Raw genomic sequence first — 17,416 nt, forward strand, 5'->3', positions numbered from 1 at the left:
AGACCTGGACAAACTGAGGAGGCTGCTGAGCCTGAGGTGCTTCAGAAGGCAGATCGATGAGCAGTTTGAGCTTGATAGTAGGTGCTGGACCCCTCTGGGGCTCGCAGCCTACCAGGGTCATGCTGCCTGTGTGGAATACCTGATCACCCAGGGAGCACAGGTAGACCTAGCTGACCAGCATAAGTGGACGCCTCTCAAGTGTGCCGTGTATAACGGTCACCTGGACTGTGTCCGGATCCTCCTGGAAGCCAGGGCTGACCCTAACAGAAGCATACGTGGCTCAGGCACCCCGCTCTTCCTCAGTGCTGAATACAACCACCTGGACTGCTTCCGCCTGCTGCTCCAGGCTGCTGGTGTTCTGACCCGTGACCTGGCTTCTCTCATGCTGCAGATGGTGCTGCATAACAGGGGCAACAGGGCCTTCGTTCAGCTGCTGCTGGACCACGGCGCTGACCCGGCCCTGGTGACAACAAAGCAGGCACGGCTGGAGGTGAGGGCAGATCCTGAGGCGCTCAGGGTCTTTCTGGAGGCCAAGAGATGTCCTCGCAGTCTGGCCCACGTGTGTCGGATCCAGATCCGCCAAGTGCTGGGCACACATCGCCTGAACCAAGTCCACTCCCTACCACTAACAGAAGTGATGAAGGACTTCGTGCTCCACCAAAACTGATTTGAAGGTTGAAGGGAGTCTTCAGTGACTGTGTTTCAAACAAATCCAGGACCAGAGATTATATACCATCAGCATATATACACCACCTGTAGCCAATCCTACTACTTGGAGAGCGATAATTGGAGTGCGTCTGTGTCCAGAGTCCCCACTCCAGAAATTCTGTTTATCTTAATATGACGTGAGGTTCAATTTGCTTTGCATAGAAACAACCGGGAGAAATACTTTTTACCTTTATACTTGATTACATTTCAGAGCCTGTAATGTTTTACTTTTACTTGAATAAACAAGTTGAATCAGTACTTCTCCTTTTACCAGAGTCTTTATTTAGACAAGTAACTGTACTTCTACTTAAGTAAAGAATGTGTGTACTTTCCCATCTCTGCTGACTGATGATGATGATGATGATGATGATGATGATGGAGAGTGACTTTCTTAAAATGTCACAGCCATGCTAGAGTGGGACACTCAAGGCTGGCTCCATAGGGTCCCATTATAAAGTTGCCCCCAGTAAGCCATTTGTTTACCACCCTCACACTGCACTCGATGATGATGTCATCAGTGATGTCACTCGAACAATTGTGATACTTACTTACTTACTTAGTGATACTGAGTGCTCACAGTACTTAGTGATACTGAGTGCTCACAGTACTTAGTGCAGCCATGTTGGCCTCCTTTTGCACAATCCATGCCTCTGTTGTGTCAATTGGCTTAATGGGTTTTCCTTTAGCCCTATCTCCTCCCGATCGTCTAAAATCCTTCATGGCTGATGTGGATAATAACAGAAAGTGAAATAGCCTAATTGACCATAGCTTTGCCCTATATTTACCGAGTGTGTGTATTTCATAGAGCAAACAGGTAGTCTGAATATTCTGTACAATCAATCAATGTATGTTGTATGTAACTTACATGTTGCTGCAGGTTTTGCAGGCTTGTCACTAAGGTGCAGGCAGGCGAACCTGCGCCCCTCGCATTGGTAGGCAGGGAATCTACCGCTACACTACCTGGACACCCTGCGAGGACATCTCTTGCCCTCCAGAAAGACCCTGAGAGCCCCTGGATCCACCCTCTTCTTCAGCTATGCCCGCTCCCTCACCAGGGCCGGGTCGGCGCAGAGCGGGCTGTAGTATGAAAATAAAGTCCCAGAGAATACTACAAGATTGCAAGGTGTAAACCAGACCAGACCACACTTTTCTTTAAATAATAGATGTAGGTTAAAGTAAATTTGTTTTCCATCTACCTGTCGAGCAAAATTGGAAAGTAAATTGGAAAGTAAAAAAAAATATTCAGCTTTTATGTGACTAATAAATCCCATCTATTTCAGAAGTGTATGGACAATTACAGGGCACTCCAGGGGACCCCAGGGCCTGGGACAGCTGAAAGCAGGGTGATCCCCCACCCCCCTTCAGCGTGCCTGTTACTGGGCATAAAGGTCACAGAGGGGGGGCGGGGGTCAATTTGCTGTGATGTAATTGAAAGGCCTGTCTGGATACTGCATTCAGCTGTGGCCATGCCTGTTACTCAGGGCTGTGACAGTCCTGATAATAGGGCCTTCAGCCTTGTAACGCAATTATTCTGTGTTTACAGCATCCGGGAAGTGCAGGGGGAAATTCCCTGTCTACCGACACGAGGGTTGCAGGTTTGAGCCCGTGTTACCTCCGACTTCATCACAGGCACAATTGGCTGTGTCTGTGGGTGGGAAGAGGGATTGAGGGTTTGTGTCCTAGTCGCTGCACCAGTTACATTCAGCTTCCCATCGGTTCACACATCTCCACTAGACAGTTTTTATTTATGTCCTCATTATATCATTATACATTGTGTCCCGGGGATGCTGGATCTGTTGTTTATTTTAGGGAGAGGGGGGAAGGGCTTATGCCTATTGGATGCGTGTCTGCATTTGAGCGCAATTGAATTGGGCTAATTGGGAAGGCTGGTATAACGACGTAGAAAGCGTAAGAGGACAAAACTGGGGTGGAAACATAATTCTGCAGCTTTTGCAACAGAAATCCATATTATGCTGACAGATGATGATGCCCAGAGAGAAGGTTGGTGAAATAACTGTAAATACTGGGAACTGAGGACCTCATCAAAACTATAAACCGCTTCACTGATAGCTAAACTTTCAATATAGTAAAATTAGGAGCTGTGTCATTTAGACAGATTGTCCTGTCTGAGATTCAGATACAAAATAAAAATAAACCATAGGCTACTGTCAACAAACTGAAAAACATATCAGCTAAATAAATATGTGTATTAAATAAACTAACTGTAAAATGAATTCAAAACTAATAATGAAAATAACGAATGAAAAGACATTCAAACATCAATAAAAAAAATACTCAATGTAATGCAAAGAGCTGTACCCTTCTAAGATTGACCTTGAGCTACACTGCCATCTAGTGTTCAATATATGAAGTTACAAAGTTGTTTACACAGACATGACACCCATGCATGACACGCACGACGCACGTACACACACACACACACACACACACACACACACACACACACACGACTGTAGCCTAAAAAATAATTGTGCTGACAGTTACAATCACTTGTGCTTTGATTCAAACAGGTCTCCAGTATCGTTGAACAAGTGGCAGTTTCATTCATTCTCCAGTTAGATCTGTTCCGCATGCGCCGGCCGGGGGGCGGGGTTCGTTTTAGAGCATATCCATTCACTCCAATGGACGTTTTTTTTTTTTTTTTTTACATCACAAAAGTTCCCGGAAGTAAGGTCCCGGAAGTAAGCAGCGCGCTGTGGAGTTACAGCAAAAATGGACCGTTTGTGATATACTTTGAAAGGGTCAGACGTTTAAAAATTCAAAGTGTATAATATTATCAGCTTTCTTTTAGCAAAGGTGGCGCGAGCCCCCTTGGCTATGCATTGGCTCTGAGTCTGGACCTCCGCTGGCGTTACTCTCTTACTAGATTGCTCTGGCCAGACTGCTTTGTTTACTGTCTGCCTCCTGGCTGAATATCTGAATGACATGACGAGCTAACACACACACGACCTAGAAACTCGTCTCAGGTAATTACAATATATTTATATATATATTTGTGCATTAAGCACCAGGACATTCGTTATGAATGGTTATTATTTCAATGATGATGATTTGAACAACAGCCTGTATCACTGTCTTGATCCTAGCAGCAGTCAGCCAGCCAAACATGAACCTAACGTTACACCTTGATGTTAGCTAGCTAGCTAGCTAGCCAGCTAGCTAGCTAGCGTTAGTTAGGAGTATAAAGTGTACATAGAAAACTATCCACCCATCTAACCTTAGTCTAGCTAACGTTTGCAGTGGAACTGTCAGGCGTTGAGTTTGCATGGGAAGTGTAGCATGCACTTTACAGTGCGTTTGAACCAACATGTAACCTAGCCTTGGCCAGTGAGTTAGCCTCAGGTCTGTGTGCGTGGGGCATTGCAGTACCGTTATGTGGCTCTGCTGCAGCTGCACCGTCAAGTGAAGCTGCTGTTTGTTTAGGAGAGAGAGAGAGATAGAGCATTACTGTAGGGTCAGTCAGAAAGAGTCAGTTACTGTGGTCGTTTGTAATTTTGTGACATAGGATGTATTAACAGAGCTGTAAAGTGGCAGTATTGTCACAGTAACGTTATTTTATAAAAAAGTACAAGTAAGTTGAAATAATATTTCAACTTTTACTTTTGATAAAATAATAATAATAAACAGAGCTGTAAACTGCACGTGTTCAGCAGCAGCTAGCAACAAGAGGCTACTTTTTCTTGAACCCATTGTTGTTTTTGCGGACAAACCTCCATCTCCTCCCTAATAGAGAAAACAAAATATTGTTTTCAATAGCTTTATCTAATGTGACCCAGTTACTCCCAACCAGTACCAGAAATTGTTACTCTACAGAACACACCAGAGACACTTCTTCATATTGGATTTTAGCGCTTCTTCAATTTTTTTCCTATAAATATTAATTTTTTATGGAAAATTCATGATTTATTTTCAATAGCTATCATGTATGGCATGCAGTGACTCTAAGCACTAACATCCAATAAAGAGGTAGAGGTGTGTCCTATTTGTCCAGTGTAGTAATCATTTCTGGTATTGATTCAGAGTCACCGCCTCACATTACATGTACATTCTATTATGGATCCTTGAAAAGTCACGGGGGAGTTTTGAAATTGTATCCGTGAGAATGCGCGGGAAATTCTGGGAACCCTGAAGTAAGCAGTTAACTGGATGAGAGGGATCCAGTCAGCAGCAGGAGTGCTTAAGGTGGACAAATGTAATCATTCAAGTCTGAGTGATGAGGTCTCGCACAGCAAGTTCAGTAGTCAGTAATGACTCCAGTAGCAGCAGCTATCAATGATTCACTTTATTTCGAAGGGTTTACTGTCTTCTCTGCGAGTGGCTGGCTGACTGGATGTAAATCTGTTGACAGTGAACTTGTCTCAGCACACAAGAAGCGGACGAGGAGGAAGTCATGGGGAACACGAGCAGCGAGAGAGCTGCGATGGGCCATGGGGAGAAGGCTCACCGCCGTGACAGCCGAGGCACCAAGGAGGGAGAGAGGCCCAAAATCTTGATGGACAGCCCTGAGGATGCAGACATCTTTCATGGTGAAGGTGACATCAAAGTAAGCTGTAGAAACTGTATCCTAAGTCAGCCACTAATATCCTGCTTTTTCTGACGATATTCATTTCAGCGAACGGCAGTTAGTGTTGTGAATGTCTAACAATCTACATGTCACATTTCATATGAATGAACATGGTTTAAATGTCCAAATAGATTAGGAAAGTGATTTGATGAGAAAAAGCCGTGAGACAAGCTTGGGCAACATTCGACAATCGATTGCTAATACCTTAACTGCTTTATTTACGTTAGCATGAATTCAGGTGACCGACTCAGGGTTAGCCTAGCGCAATGCTAAATGACCAGTGATACTGTCCTTCTGACTCTGGTAAAGATACATCTAAAGTAAATGATTAAAACGATGTATCATTAAAAAGATAGGAAGTTATACTTGACTTTTCCACCATTAAACTCATAAACATTACATGGTCGTAACAGTAGCTCTTATCTTAAGTCGGACCTTCAGATAATAGTCTAGGGAAAATAAGGTTTGACCTTAAACTAATTGCAACAGAATTTATTTTTCACATTTTTATGTTCATATTAATGCCCGAAACACTGTAGTAAAAATCCCAGAAAATCCCATTAGTGGAAGTATGTTAAAATGAAGGACATGGATGAAAGGCCAGGGGTCTCTGATTTCCACATGTGGATATTGATGTGTCCAACTGCTGCTATGATGTCACAGCTATCAGAGGTACTGGTTTGGCTCTCTGGTGTAACTCCAGCTATAAGGCCCATACCATGGAATGTGTTGTGGCCATCAATGGTTCTGATGTTATGGTCAACATTATCAGCAATGTACTGAATGAAGTGGCCTTCAACATTGCCAGGGAGCTATGTTCCTTGAGAAGCAGCTGCACTTGACTCAACTTTTTCACCTCCTGATATGAGGAACAGAATTGAAGGTTAAGTGTTTTCACCAAAAATCTAGATCCAAATTGGTGATGCATTTGTCAGTCCTATCTGTAATGGCATGATGAGAACCCTTGCCCTTGCTGCCCGCATGGCCTGTCCTATTGCAGATATGTTTAACTCACAGTTCTCGCCAGCAAACAGTTCTTTGAGGAGAAGCTGAAGGGTTTCCATGTTTCCTTTGGCAGATGATATTAGTCTAGTAGGAACGGGGGGTCCCCGCGCACCCGAAAGATATATTTTTCTAACATAGATTTTTGTACTCCTCAAGGCGTCTAATAAACCAATTTTGTTGTTACCCCGTTGAAATAGTGTCCCATGGGTCTGTTTGGCGGGCATATTGCGATGTCTGATGAAAATGGATAAGGGTCATAACTTTTGAACTATACGTCATACAGAGACAAATGACACCACTTTTCTGTATGATTTCGCCTTGAAATGGGATTACGGGTCCACACACATCTTCCCTAGTAAAGATAAGCATTCCAACACCTTTCTAATGGTCAAAAAACATGAGATAGACACCAAGTCTGTATTACTAGCTCATCTCTTTCAAAAGTTATAGCCAAAATATTTTTCGGACAGTGGTCATATTGGATTTGGCCGCCATGGTGACCCCGGGGGTCACCAGCTCGGGCACTCTGGCTCAATTGCTAGAGCATGCCCTGGGCTAATCCTGGGCAAAATCTGGTGCTTTTAGACTTGATTTGCATGAACTTAGCCTCAAATGTCCCTAAGTCCTGCAACTATTATGTTTTGCATGGTGTTATAAATCGAGTGATAACACACATTTAGCTACCATTGGTGCAATGCTCTCACATATTTTCTAACTCTAGAGATGTATACCTTGCCAAAAATCAATATGAGCATTATTCCCAACCCTTCTGGCCCATGGACTAATATGTAGATAGATTTCTTTTGCAAGATTTTGAGAGTAAATTAGACACTTTTTTCTAATGTTTTTGAGTTTTACTATACCAAACCTGTTAAAATCATTAAAACAACCCTCTCAATCAATTCCTCATGCAGAAATCATACAGAAAAGTGGTGTCATTTGTCTCTGTATGACGTATAGTTCAAAAGTTATGACCCTTATCCATTTTCATCAGACATCGCAATATGCCCGCAAAGATGGCCGCCAAACGGACCCATGGGACACTATTTCAACGGGGTAACAACAAAATTTGTTTATTAGACACCTTGAGGAGTACAACAATCTATGTTAGAAAAATATATCTTTCGGGTGCGCGGGGACCCCCCATTCCTACTAGACTAATATATTGAGGGATATGCATCTCTGGGAATCTTGATATCTTTTATGTCAGTCTTTACCAGTCTGGCAGCGGTTTTCTGCATCAACATCATTATTGTCCTTCCTAGAAGCATGCAAACATGCACTCAAAATATTTGAGGCCTTCGGCTTCAATGTAACCACTTCTGGTTTCCAATTGATTTCTGTAATGATTATTTGATCACCACATCAAGGTATTGTTACATTTTCACAGTTAGGTCTCCAAGTGCAATTTGCTCATCATCATTCTGTTCTAAATAGATGTCTGCTCTTTTTCTTTGGACAACCATGTTCTTCATCAAAGGTCTGAGGTACTTGTTTTTTGGTACAGATAGATGGCATCTGCAGCATGAAGATCTTGGGCAAATGAATCCTAAAGGTCTTCTTCCTCTGTGGTGTTTTATGGCAGTCGGCATCCTTTATGTTGCATTACCGCCTCCTTCTGAATTTATCAATCCACTTTTTCCCTACATTCTGTAAAACCCGATCCCCTCTCCTCTTGTGTTGGTCTTTCCTGAAAGTCTTCTTCTACTTTTAATGGCTTTCTGGCAGTGATGCCTTGCGGTGGTCCTAACAGGAAACATAAGTGGGCGGGCGGCGTGTGTGCCACGATTGTGATGTCATGTATCAGTGATGTCATCAGTGATGTCACTTGAGCAATTGTGATGTCATCAGTGATGTCACTTGAGTAATTGTGATGTCATCAGTGATGTCACTCGAGCAATTGTGATGTCATCAGTGATGTCACTTGAGTAATTGTGATGTCATCAGTGATGTCACTCGAGCAATTGTGATGTCATCAGTGATGTAATAATAAATCCTTCTGTGGTGTTTTATGGCAGTTGGCATCCTTTATGTTGCATTACTGCCTGGCTGAGGCTTATAAGTGGTTGGAGTTTAAGTAGGGAGAAGAGCACAAGTGGTACATCATGTCCAGAGTAAGTGTTTATTGTTTATTTATGTTTGTTTATTTGCACAAAGAAAATGAATAACAACAGATAGTACACATATCTTAATAAGCTATTATTAAGCTATACCTATTAGTAAGCTATTAGCTAACTAGTAAGTGCTTATTAAGCTAGCCTACTTTTAATGGTAACAGACAATGACTGTCATTGGTAACAGACGATAAATGGGGGTCAACTTATCCATAACCTTCGGATATGGAGAACACTTAGCCTATCTGTCCACTCGTCTGCATGTTTGAGCTACAACTTGTGCTGTGCCTTGCTGAAATCAAATTGCCTCCAATACGAGACTGGTGAATGACATGACTATGAAGTTATGGTTTGCGATGGCTGTCTGAGGGAACAAGATGTGCATGAAAACTCACCCTTTTCCACTAACTATTAGAACATATTAGCCACACTTACATTTTTTATGTTTTGTTTTGTTATGTTACAGTATGTACGGCACCGAAAACATCACCTCCTTTGTGGAGACAATGCCAATTTTGACAATGTTCCACTACTGGGATTTTCTGGGATTTTTAGTATGTTTAATTGGAAGGTTTCAAGAGCTGAATACAACAAAAATAATTTCTGTTGCAATTAGTTTAAGGTTGGGTCATTTTTTCTCACAGATTCCCTAGACTATAATAGCAGGAAACAGATCCACTAGCGCCATTAAGGGGAATTCAGATAATGTGTCAGTTGGTGCCCATATAGACTTCTTGGAGTCCATATGAGCTAGATGGATGGAGGAGGGACAGCTAATTGTGCTATTTCATGGCTGTAGGCTCCTTTAGAGAAAGAGGAGTTCCTTGCGTGGCAACAGGACTTGGAATCAGATGCACAGGGGCCGACTTTAGACCGGCCAACAGTGTTTCGCTGGACTGGAGACGGCAAGGAGGTCTACGTGTCTGGATCCTTCAACAACTGGTCCAACAAAATCCCCCTTATCAGAAGGTGAGTGAGTAGCCTGAGCACGTTGAGTGACATTTTGCTTGACACTTTACAGAACACACAGGTGCATAATAGTATAATTACATGGGAGTAAGAATGTTGTCCAGTTTAGCCTGTCTGGCAGATGGTCAAAGAAATGTGGTCCATTAGAGGCCAGCAGCCTGTTGCACCAGCTGAACGTAAGTTCTCTCTTAAGCTGGGGTGTAAAGTCCACACTAACTGCTACGTTCAAACTAGTTAGTTTGACACTAAAGCTGTGTCTTTGTTTAGTTGCACCACGGAGACGTAAGATACATCTTAACTAGTAGACCCTAAAGTCCAAACTAACCAAAATAGTGTCGCGGAAAATGATGTATTCACTTCCTGTAGCCAATCAGTGAAAAGCACGGTGGAAACGGTGTTTATTTACGGTTGTTTAATTAAGTGGAGTGAAAACAGTCGGGACATGTTGCCCACCGCAAATTAGTGCTTTCATATTTCACCAACACTAACCAAATGAGAACGTTATTGAGTAACGTTCGTTTAGGTTCATATTACTGTTACCGTTTATCTGTGAGCTCTTCATCAGTATTGTAGGCTAATTTACCACCATCCTGCCTCGCTAAATTGTTGCGGTTATTTCAATTTGTATGCAGTGCTGCAGCTTGTGGGAAACAAAAGCGTGAGTCATAAATATCAAAGGGTGTAATAATTGATCACGGAGAGCGCGCTGCGGACGCAAAACCACGATGCGCCACGGTGCCAAGTTGCAATCCGTGCCAACTGCTATTTTACGGAGGACTTTACACCTAGTAAGACGTAGGTATAAAATTTAAGTTCTAACTTATGCCTAAGTTGTAACTATTTCACTTGGTGCAACCCAAATATTTTTAGTAGTGCGTAAACTCGGACTTAGTGAGACTTTACGTTCAAACTAGCTTACGTTTCAACTTACGCACAGCTGGTGCAACCCACTGCAGATACATAGCAACTGTACGTTTGACCACTTGGGGTCATAACTGTGTGCTCAATGCCATCTCTTCTCCTTTCTCCAAGTCAGAACAACTTTGTGGCCATCGTGGATCTACCTGAAGGCGAGCATCAGTACAAGTTTTATGTGGATGGCCAGTGGACCCACGACCCCACTGAGGTCAGCTGACATTCCTGATCACCAAGGAATACTGTAGTACAGTATGCAACTGTACACACTTTGTGTCAAATCATTTCTTTGAATCTTCATAATGTGATGAACGCTGATTCATAATGTTTTGGGGGAGCAGTACATCGTCCACTCAGCATGTGCTTGAGTTCAAGTGTACTATAGATCATGCCATTTTAATCCTGGCTACGAACAGGATTTTGAGGGAAATCTGGAATAAGGGAATATGGTAGCACTTTTGAAAATATATGAAACTACGGTATCTTATGTTAGAAAAAGTGTGAAATAAAATGTTTCTTTTTGTATGATGGTGAGTTGTTCAAGGGACTTGTCCCTGATGTGTTGATTTGTAATGTTGAGTTTTAGTTGAGTTTGACTCCATTTGAATCTCATGGTTCCTCACAGCCAGTTATCACCAACCAGCTGGGCACAGTCAACAACCTCATCCAGGTGAAGAAGACAGACTTTGAGGTGTTTGACGCTCTCATGGTGGACTCACAGCAATGCTCTGACATGTCAGGTGAGCGCGCACCATCCCTTCTTCTGTCTGCTTCGTTAACAGTCATTTCTACACACAGTAGAGTAAAGTACAGGGTTCCTACAGAGCTATGGAAAGGTTGGAAAAGTACCGTAAATTCCGGACTATAAGCCGCACCTTTTTTCCCGTTTTTTGGCCTTTTTTTTTTTTTTTTTTTTGATGTCGGCGACATCCAGCTTTTTCCGCGTGTGTTTGTCACCGGCTACTACTGTATGCTTCCAGTTGAGAATAATAACGGCTGATCATGCGAATGGGCTGTTGGCGACAGCCTGTCGCAGCGGACATGGAGGAGCTCAATTGTGGGAGCAGATTGGCTGCTGCCTGCTGCAGGCACATCTAACGTTAAAACGCTTCATGCATATCGATGCATACGGATGCGATGCGATTTCCGTTTCCCCAACGACTTATTCTCTGTTTTTCTCTGCCTTTCTGTTAACCTGGAGAGCACTGTCGCCACCTAAGGGTTCTGTAAAATAGGTTATAGACCTCCAATAGCTATAATATTTGTACAGGAGAGGCAGAAGGCTTTGATCGACGCCCCACCGTCAAAAAACGCAATTGACGAACATGTCCGTCCTTGGCACTCTACGTTACTATTTGAAATGACGAACATGTCCGTCCATGGCACTCAATGAGTTAAACATTAAAACACAAAAAAAAAAAAAAAAAAATACCATTAAAACACCCGCGGCTTATTCACCTTATTCACCACGCCCACTTTTTCTCTCTTCCGCGTTCAACGCAAACGTATTTGTTCTTCCGGTTCAGCGCTGTTGCCTTCTGTGGCTTCTGTGGTTAGCCACTAGTTAGTTATGTTATATGGCAGTAAAATGCCACTGAATGACCAAATTGATAATAACTTTTAACCATTTCGAGTAACACTGTTTCCATACGGATCACCAGCGTTAGTTTGTTGTTTATAACGTGGCTATATTCATAACGTTTCTATCTCGGATGCGTTATTTCGAATCGCACATAGGTTACGCTAGTGGGTTTCAGGACGCAACAGCCTCGACTCCACTAACGTCATCTTAAGAGCACAATATTCCTGGAATGCAAGTTTAACTAAACAGTTACATGTCCTCTGCATTCTACATAAAATTAAGATATTGCGGGTTGTTTTATTTTGTATGTTACATACGTATTGGCCAAGATATGTTTATGGGGGAGTAATTTTGTCACTTTAGGAGCGGAGTGTGCGCAGCCATCTTGCCTGTGGAGTTTTTGGCAAGTCAAAACGGAAATACTATTACAAAATGACGTAATGCGGAAGCGTCCATGTGTGGGCAAAGAATAAGGTGAATAGTCCGGTGCGGCTTATATAAGAAAAAAATAGTCAACTTTGCAGGTGCGGCTTATACACCGGTGCGGCTTATAGTCCGGAATTTACGGTATAATAAAACAAACTTTGAAAAAAGCACAAGAAAGCAGTGCTTCTTGGATGTGATGCAGTAGAGGTCAGCAAAAAACAAGTGCTCCATGGTTGCAGGTACAACAATACCAGTGGTTGGACAGTGGTTCCCAAACCTTTTCCTATCAATGACCCCTACACTGACACAAATTACACCATGGACCCCCATTTCATAGGGTCCCCCACAAAACATGTTAAGAAACATGTTTGGAATTTACACAAAAGTCTGTAAAGTATGGAAATGTTTTGTTGTGCAGGCCCCATACACAATAATATATATCTATATCTATAGATATAGATATATATCTATATCTATAGATCTATATCTATAGATATAGATATAGATATATATCTATATCTATAGATCTATATCTATAGATATAGATATATATCTATATCAACATAACATTTTTAAGTACAAATACAAACGGTTTGGGGGGTGGTTTGGTCTCTGTTTTGTTTTTATATATATATATATATATATATATATATATATATATAATATGTGGGTCTCCTGGGCCATACCATCATATTCATACTGTAACTACTCTCCTCTCCTCACTGCTCTGTCAGACCTCTCCAGCTCACCTCCTGGGCCATACCATCATAATACTTTAACTACTCCCCTCCCCTCTCTGCTCTCTCAGACCTCTCCAGCTCACCTCCTGGGCCATACCATCATACTACTTTAACTACTCTCCTCTCCTCTGTCAGACCTCTCCAGCTCACCTCCTGGGCCATACCATCATAATACTTTAACTACTCTCCTCTCCTCTGTCAGACCTCTCCAGCTCACCTCCTGGGCCATACCATCATAATACTTTAACTACTCTCCTCTCCTCTGTTAGACCTCTCCAGCTCACCTCCTGGGCCATACCATCATAATACTTTAACTACTCTCCTCTCCTCTGTTAGACCTCTCCAGCTCACCTCCTGGGCCATACCATCATACTACTTTAACTACTCTCCTCTCCTCTGTCAGACCTCTCCAGCTCACCTCCTGGGCCATACCATCATAATACTTTAACTACTCTCCTCTCCTCTGTTAGACCTCTCCAGCTCACCTCCTGGGCCATACCATCATGCCTCTCCAGCTCACCTCCTGGGCCATACCATCATACCTCTCCAGCTCACCTCCTGGGCCATACCATCATACCTCTCCAGCTCACCTCCTGGGCCATACCATCATAATACCTTAACTACTCTCCTCTCTGCTCTGTCAGACCTCTCCAGCTCACCTCCTGGGCCATACCATCATAATACCTTAACTACTCTCCTCTCTGCTCTGTCAGACCTCTCCAGCTCACCTCCTGGGCCATACCATCATAATACCTTAACTACTCTCCTCTCTGCTCTGTCAGACCTCTCCAGCTCACCTCCTGGGCCATACCATCATAATACCTTAACTACTCCCCTCTCCTCTCTGCTCTGTCAGACCTCTCCAGCTCACCTCCTGGGCCATACCATCATATTAATACTGTAACTACTCCCCTCTCCTCTCTCAGACCTCTCCAGCTCTCCTCCTGGGCCATACCATCAGGACGCCTACATTCCCAAACAGGAAGAAAAGTTTAAGTCTCCACCCATCCTCCCGCCACACCTGCTGCAGGTCATCCTCAACAAAGACACTGGGATCTCTGTAAGTATCCCGGGCTGCCATTTTCTTTTATCTTCTTAATAAACAAACAAACAAACACAGAAACAAAAAAGATGTTGTTTACATTACGTTACATTACATTACGTCATTTGGCAGACGCTTTTATCCAAAGCGACTTACAATAACACATTTTTGTCAGCAATAGAGCAATCAACTATGGAGCACAGTCTATGACAATTACAAATTCTGAAGGAACAGTGGTACAAGTTTAGTTTAGGATTATTATTTTTTATAGAAAGAGAGAGAAAGAAGTGTTTAATCCCCCTGCATATTCTTTCTGACTATCATTTTCACATCGTTGAAAAAGTGCCTTCTTATACTTTCCCTTCACCCACTTCAGTTATCTTTAGCTAGAGCAATTTTGTCTAGTTGACATTTTCATATGGCCATTATAAGTCATAATTTCCCTGTAAATATCAGCATACGTCATATTAAACACATTAAAAAGGTCAAGTCAGTAAGGCCTGGGAAAAATGTGACATTTTGAAATGGAAAGACAAAGTTCTTTTGTTGTCCACTTCTTAAAAGGTTAGTAATTGTGTTTTATTTTCTTCAGTGTGACCCTGCATTACTCCCAGAGCCCAACCACGTCATGCTCAACCACCTCTATGCTCTCTCCATTAAGGTACGCTCACAAGTAGACCACCTCTATGCTCTCTCCATTAAGGTACACTCACAAGTAGACCACCTCTATGCTCTCTCCATTAAGGTACGCTCACAAGTAGACTGAATCCAACCAGTCAACTGCTGTTCAAAGTCCTATTGTGCTGTTCAAGTCCTTGCCTTTTTTTGTCTGCCACTTTTCAGCACTAATGTGAGAAAACTATCTTTATTGTCATCCTAAAAATGATTAGCTTTATTAGCATGAGATAGCACGAGATCAGGGCTTTTCCCAGAGCCGCAGCCCCGCCTGCTATTGGTCCGTGATCATTAAACTGCACGATCACTGGACAGCCGCCCTGTCAATCACGGCCAAAATATCAAAACATACTCTTTTATATCATTCATTTTACTCTATAAACAGATGAGTTATATAAAAACACCCCCCTTACAGTTTTTTTTTAAATCAAATGTGAAATTAGCTATATAGAGCAAAACCATCTTTTGAACCAGGCTATTAATAAACATGCTTAATCCTGTTTTAAAGACTGGCATTTTAACATGGGGGTGAATGGGGAATGACTCCCTTTTGGAGCCAGCCCCAAGTGGCCATTCAAGGAACTACAGCTTTCAGTATCACTTCCACGGCTTCCTCTGTGAGATCCCGAGCTTGCCGCCTGCAGTCAACAGATGTCTATAACTTTGTTAGACTGACAGGCTGGGAATCTCATTGAGTCTGATCATTGTGAATTGTTTTTAAAGTGTAATATTTCCTCCATGCTCTCTTTCTCCCCCTGCAGGATGGGGTGATGGTGCTCAGCGCAACACACCGCTACAAGAAGAAGTATGTCACCACCTTACTCTATAAGCCCATTTGACTGAAGACCCCTCTCGTGTTAACTCGACCCCAGTGTATTACTGCACACTGAGTGTACAAACTATTAGGTCCACCTGCTCTCTCCATTAAGTAGAAGGTCCAGGTGGATCCAGGCCATTTCTCTTATGGATTTCACCTATTAAATCCACATTCTACCATGAAGAAGAGCAAGTAGCAACTTTCAGAAAATAGTGTTTACAAACTGCTTCACATTAATACATAGAAGCCAAAGGATACATTCAAATTTGATTATGTAAAATTAAAGCAGGTCCGTACAATTTAACTAACACTGAAGACAAATAATTTACGTAAACGCCTGTTTGAAAAAATGGGTTTTAAGAGGTAATTTAAATGTAACACTCATTTTTCCTAGTTCAAGTTTCCCTGCATGAGGATTTCAGGTTGAGCTTCGAGTCGTAAGGGGGCTATAAGGGTTTAGATGATATTTTGTACACTCACTGTATACACAGTTATTATGCACATCTGTTTAGGGGCGATACATGTCTCTGTCACTGTAATCCTCCATAGTCTGCCTTTCTTATATGTTCACCAACTGCCCCTCTGTAGCTTTCAAAACAACAGCTTTGCCCAGGAGGCACAGAGAGGCGATCATAAGGACATAGAACAGGACTACATGTCTGTTTATAGAGATGTGATCATAAGGAGGTAGAACAATACTACATGTCTGTTTATAGAGATGTGATCATAAGGAGGTAGAACAGTACTACATGTCTGTTTATAGAGATGTGATCATAAGCAGGTAGAACAGTACTACATGTCTGTTTATAGAGATGTGATCATAAGGAGGTAGAACAGTACTACATGTCTGTTTATAGAGATGTGATCATAAGCAGGTAGAACAGTACTACATGTCTGTTTATAGAGATGTGATCATAAGGAGGTAGAACAGTACTACATGTCTGTTTATAGAGATGTGATCATAAGCAGGTAGAACAGTACTACATGTCTGTTTATAGAGATGTGATCATAAGCAGGTAGAACAGTACTACATGTCTGTTTATAGAGATGTGATCATAAGCAGGTAGAACAGTACTACATGTCTGTTTATAGAGATGTGATCATAAGGAGGTAGAACAGTACTACATGTCTGTTTATAGAGATGTGATCATAAGGAGGTAGAACAGTACTACATGTCTGTTTATAGAGATGTGATCATAAGGAGGTAGAACAGTACTACATGTCTGTTTATAGAGATGTGATCATAAGGAGGTAGAACAGTACTACATGTCTGTTTATAGAGATGTGATCATAAGCAGGTAGAACAGTACTACATGTCTGTTTATAGAGATGTGATCATAAGGAGGTAGAACAGTACTACATGTCTGTTTATAGAGATGTGATCATAAGGAGGTAGAACAGTACTACATGTCTGTTTATAGAGATGTGATCATAAGGAGGTAGAACAGTACTACATGTCTGTTTATAGAGATGTGATCATAAGGAGGTAGAAGAGGATTTACATGTCTGTTTATAGAGATGTGATCATAAGGAGGTAGAAGAGGATTTACATGTCTGTTTATAGAGATGCGATCATAAGGAGGTAGAAGAGGATTACATGTCTGTTTTCAAAACAGATGGGAATGTGATGTGGAGGTTTGGGGTTGTCGGGGAAACCCGTAAGTGTCCCGAGAATACACAGGCTTGTGTTTGGACAGGACATCTCTGACTGAGAGGACAGGAGGACGGGTACAAATGAGATGTGGATGTGTTGAAAATATGAGGTCACGATTGGTCAGAGAAGGACAGAAAATGCACTGCAACAAGTTCTCCACTGCTGTTTGTCTATTTATCTCTAA

At 42.2% G+C, this 17,416-nt stretch overlaps 1 protein-coding gene across 2 annotated transcripts; it reads left to right on the plus strand.

The window, feature by feature from the left end:
• Positions 1 to 5,119: 5,119 nt before the first annotated feature.
• On the plus strand, positions 5,120 to 15,623 carry prkab1a (protein kinase, AMP-activated, beta 1 non-catalytic subunit, a; the record flags this gene model as incomplete). 2 transcript variants are annotated; one of them, XM_083641830.1, is made up of 7 exons in its annotated part: positions 5,120 to 5,272; positions 9,212 to 9,381; positions 10,414 to 10,507; positions 10,922 to 11,036; positions 13,971 to 14,104; positions 14,679 to 14,747; positions 15,523 to 15,623. In XM_083641830.1, the coding sequence occupies 7 exons, from the start codon at positions 5,120 to 5,122 to the stop codon at positions 15,598 to 15,600; spliced, it is 813 nt and encodes a 270-aa protein (XP_083497956.1). In that variant the 3' UTR covers positions 15,601 to 15,623. The 2 variants fall into 2 exon arrangements, with proteins under 2 accessions (XP_083497956.1, XP_083497957.1); XM_083641831.1 differs by having other exon boundaries at positions 5,120 to 5,261; positions 9,222 to 9,381.
• Between the last annotated feature and the right edge of the window lie 1,793 nt (positions 15,624 to 17,416).

This window comes from Poromitra crassiceps (genome assembly GCF_964638095.1).
Source record: "Poromitra crassiceps genome assembly, chromosome: 8".
NCBI lineage: Eukaryota > Metazoa > Chordata > Actinopteri > Beryciformes > Melamphaidae > Poromitra > Poromitra crassiceps.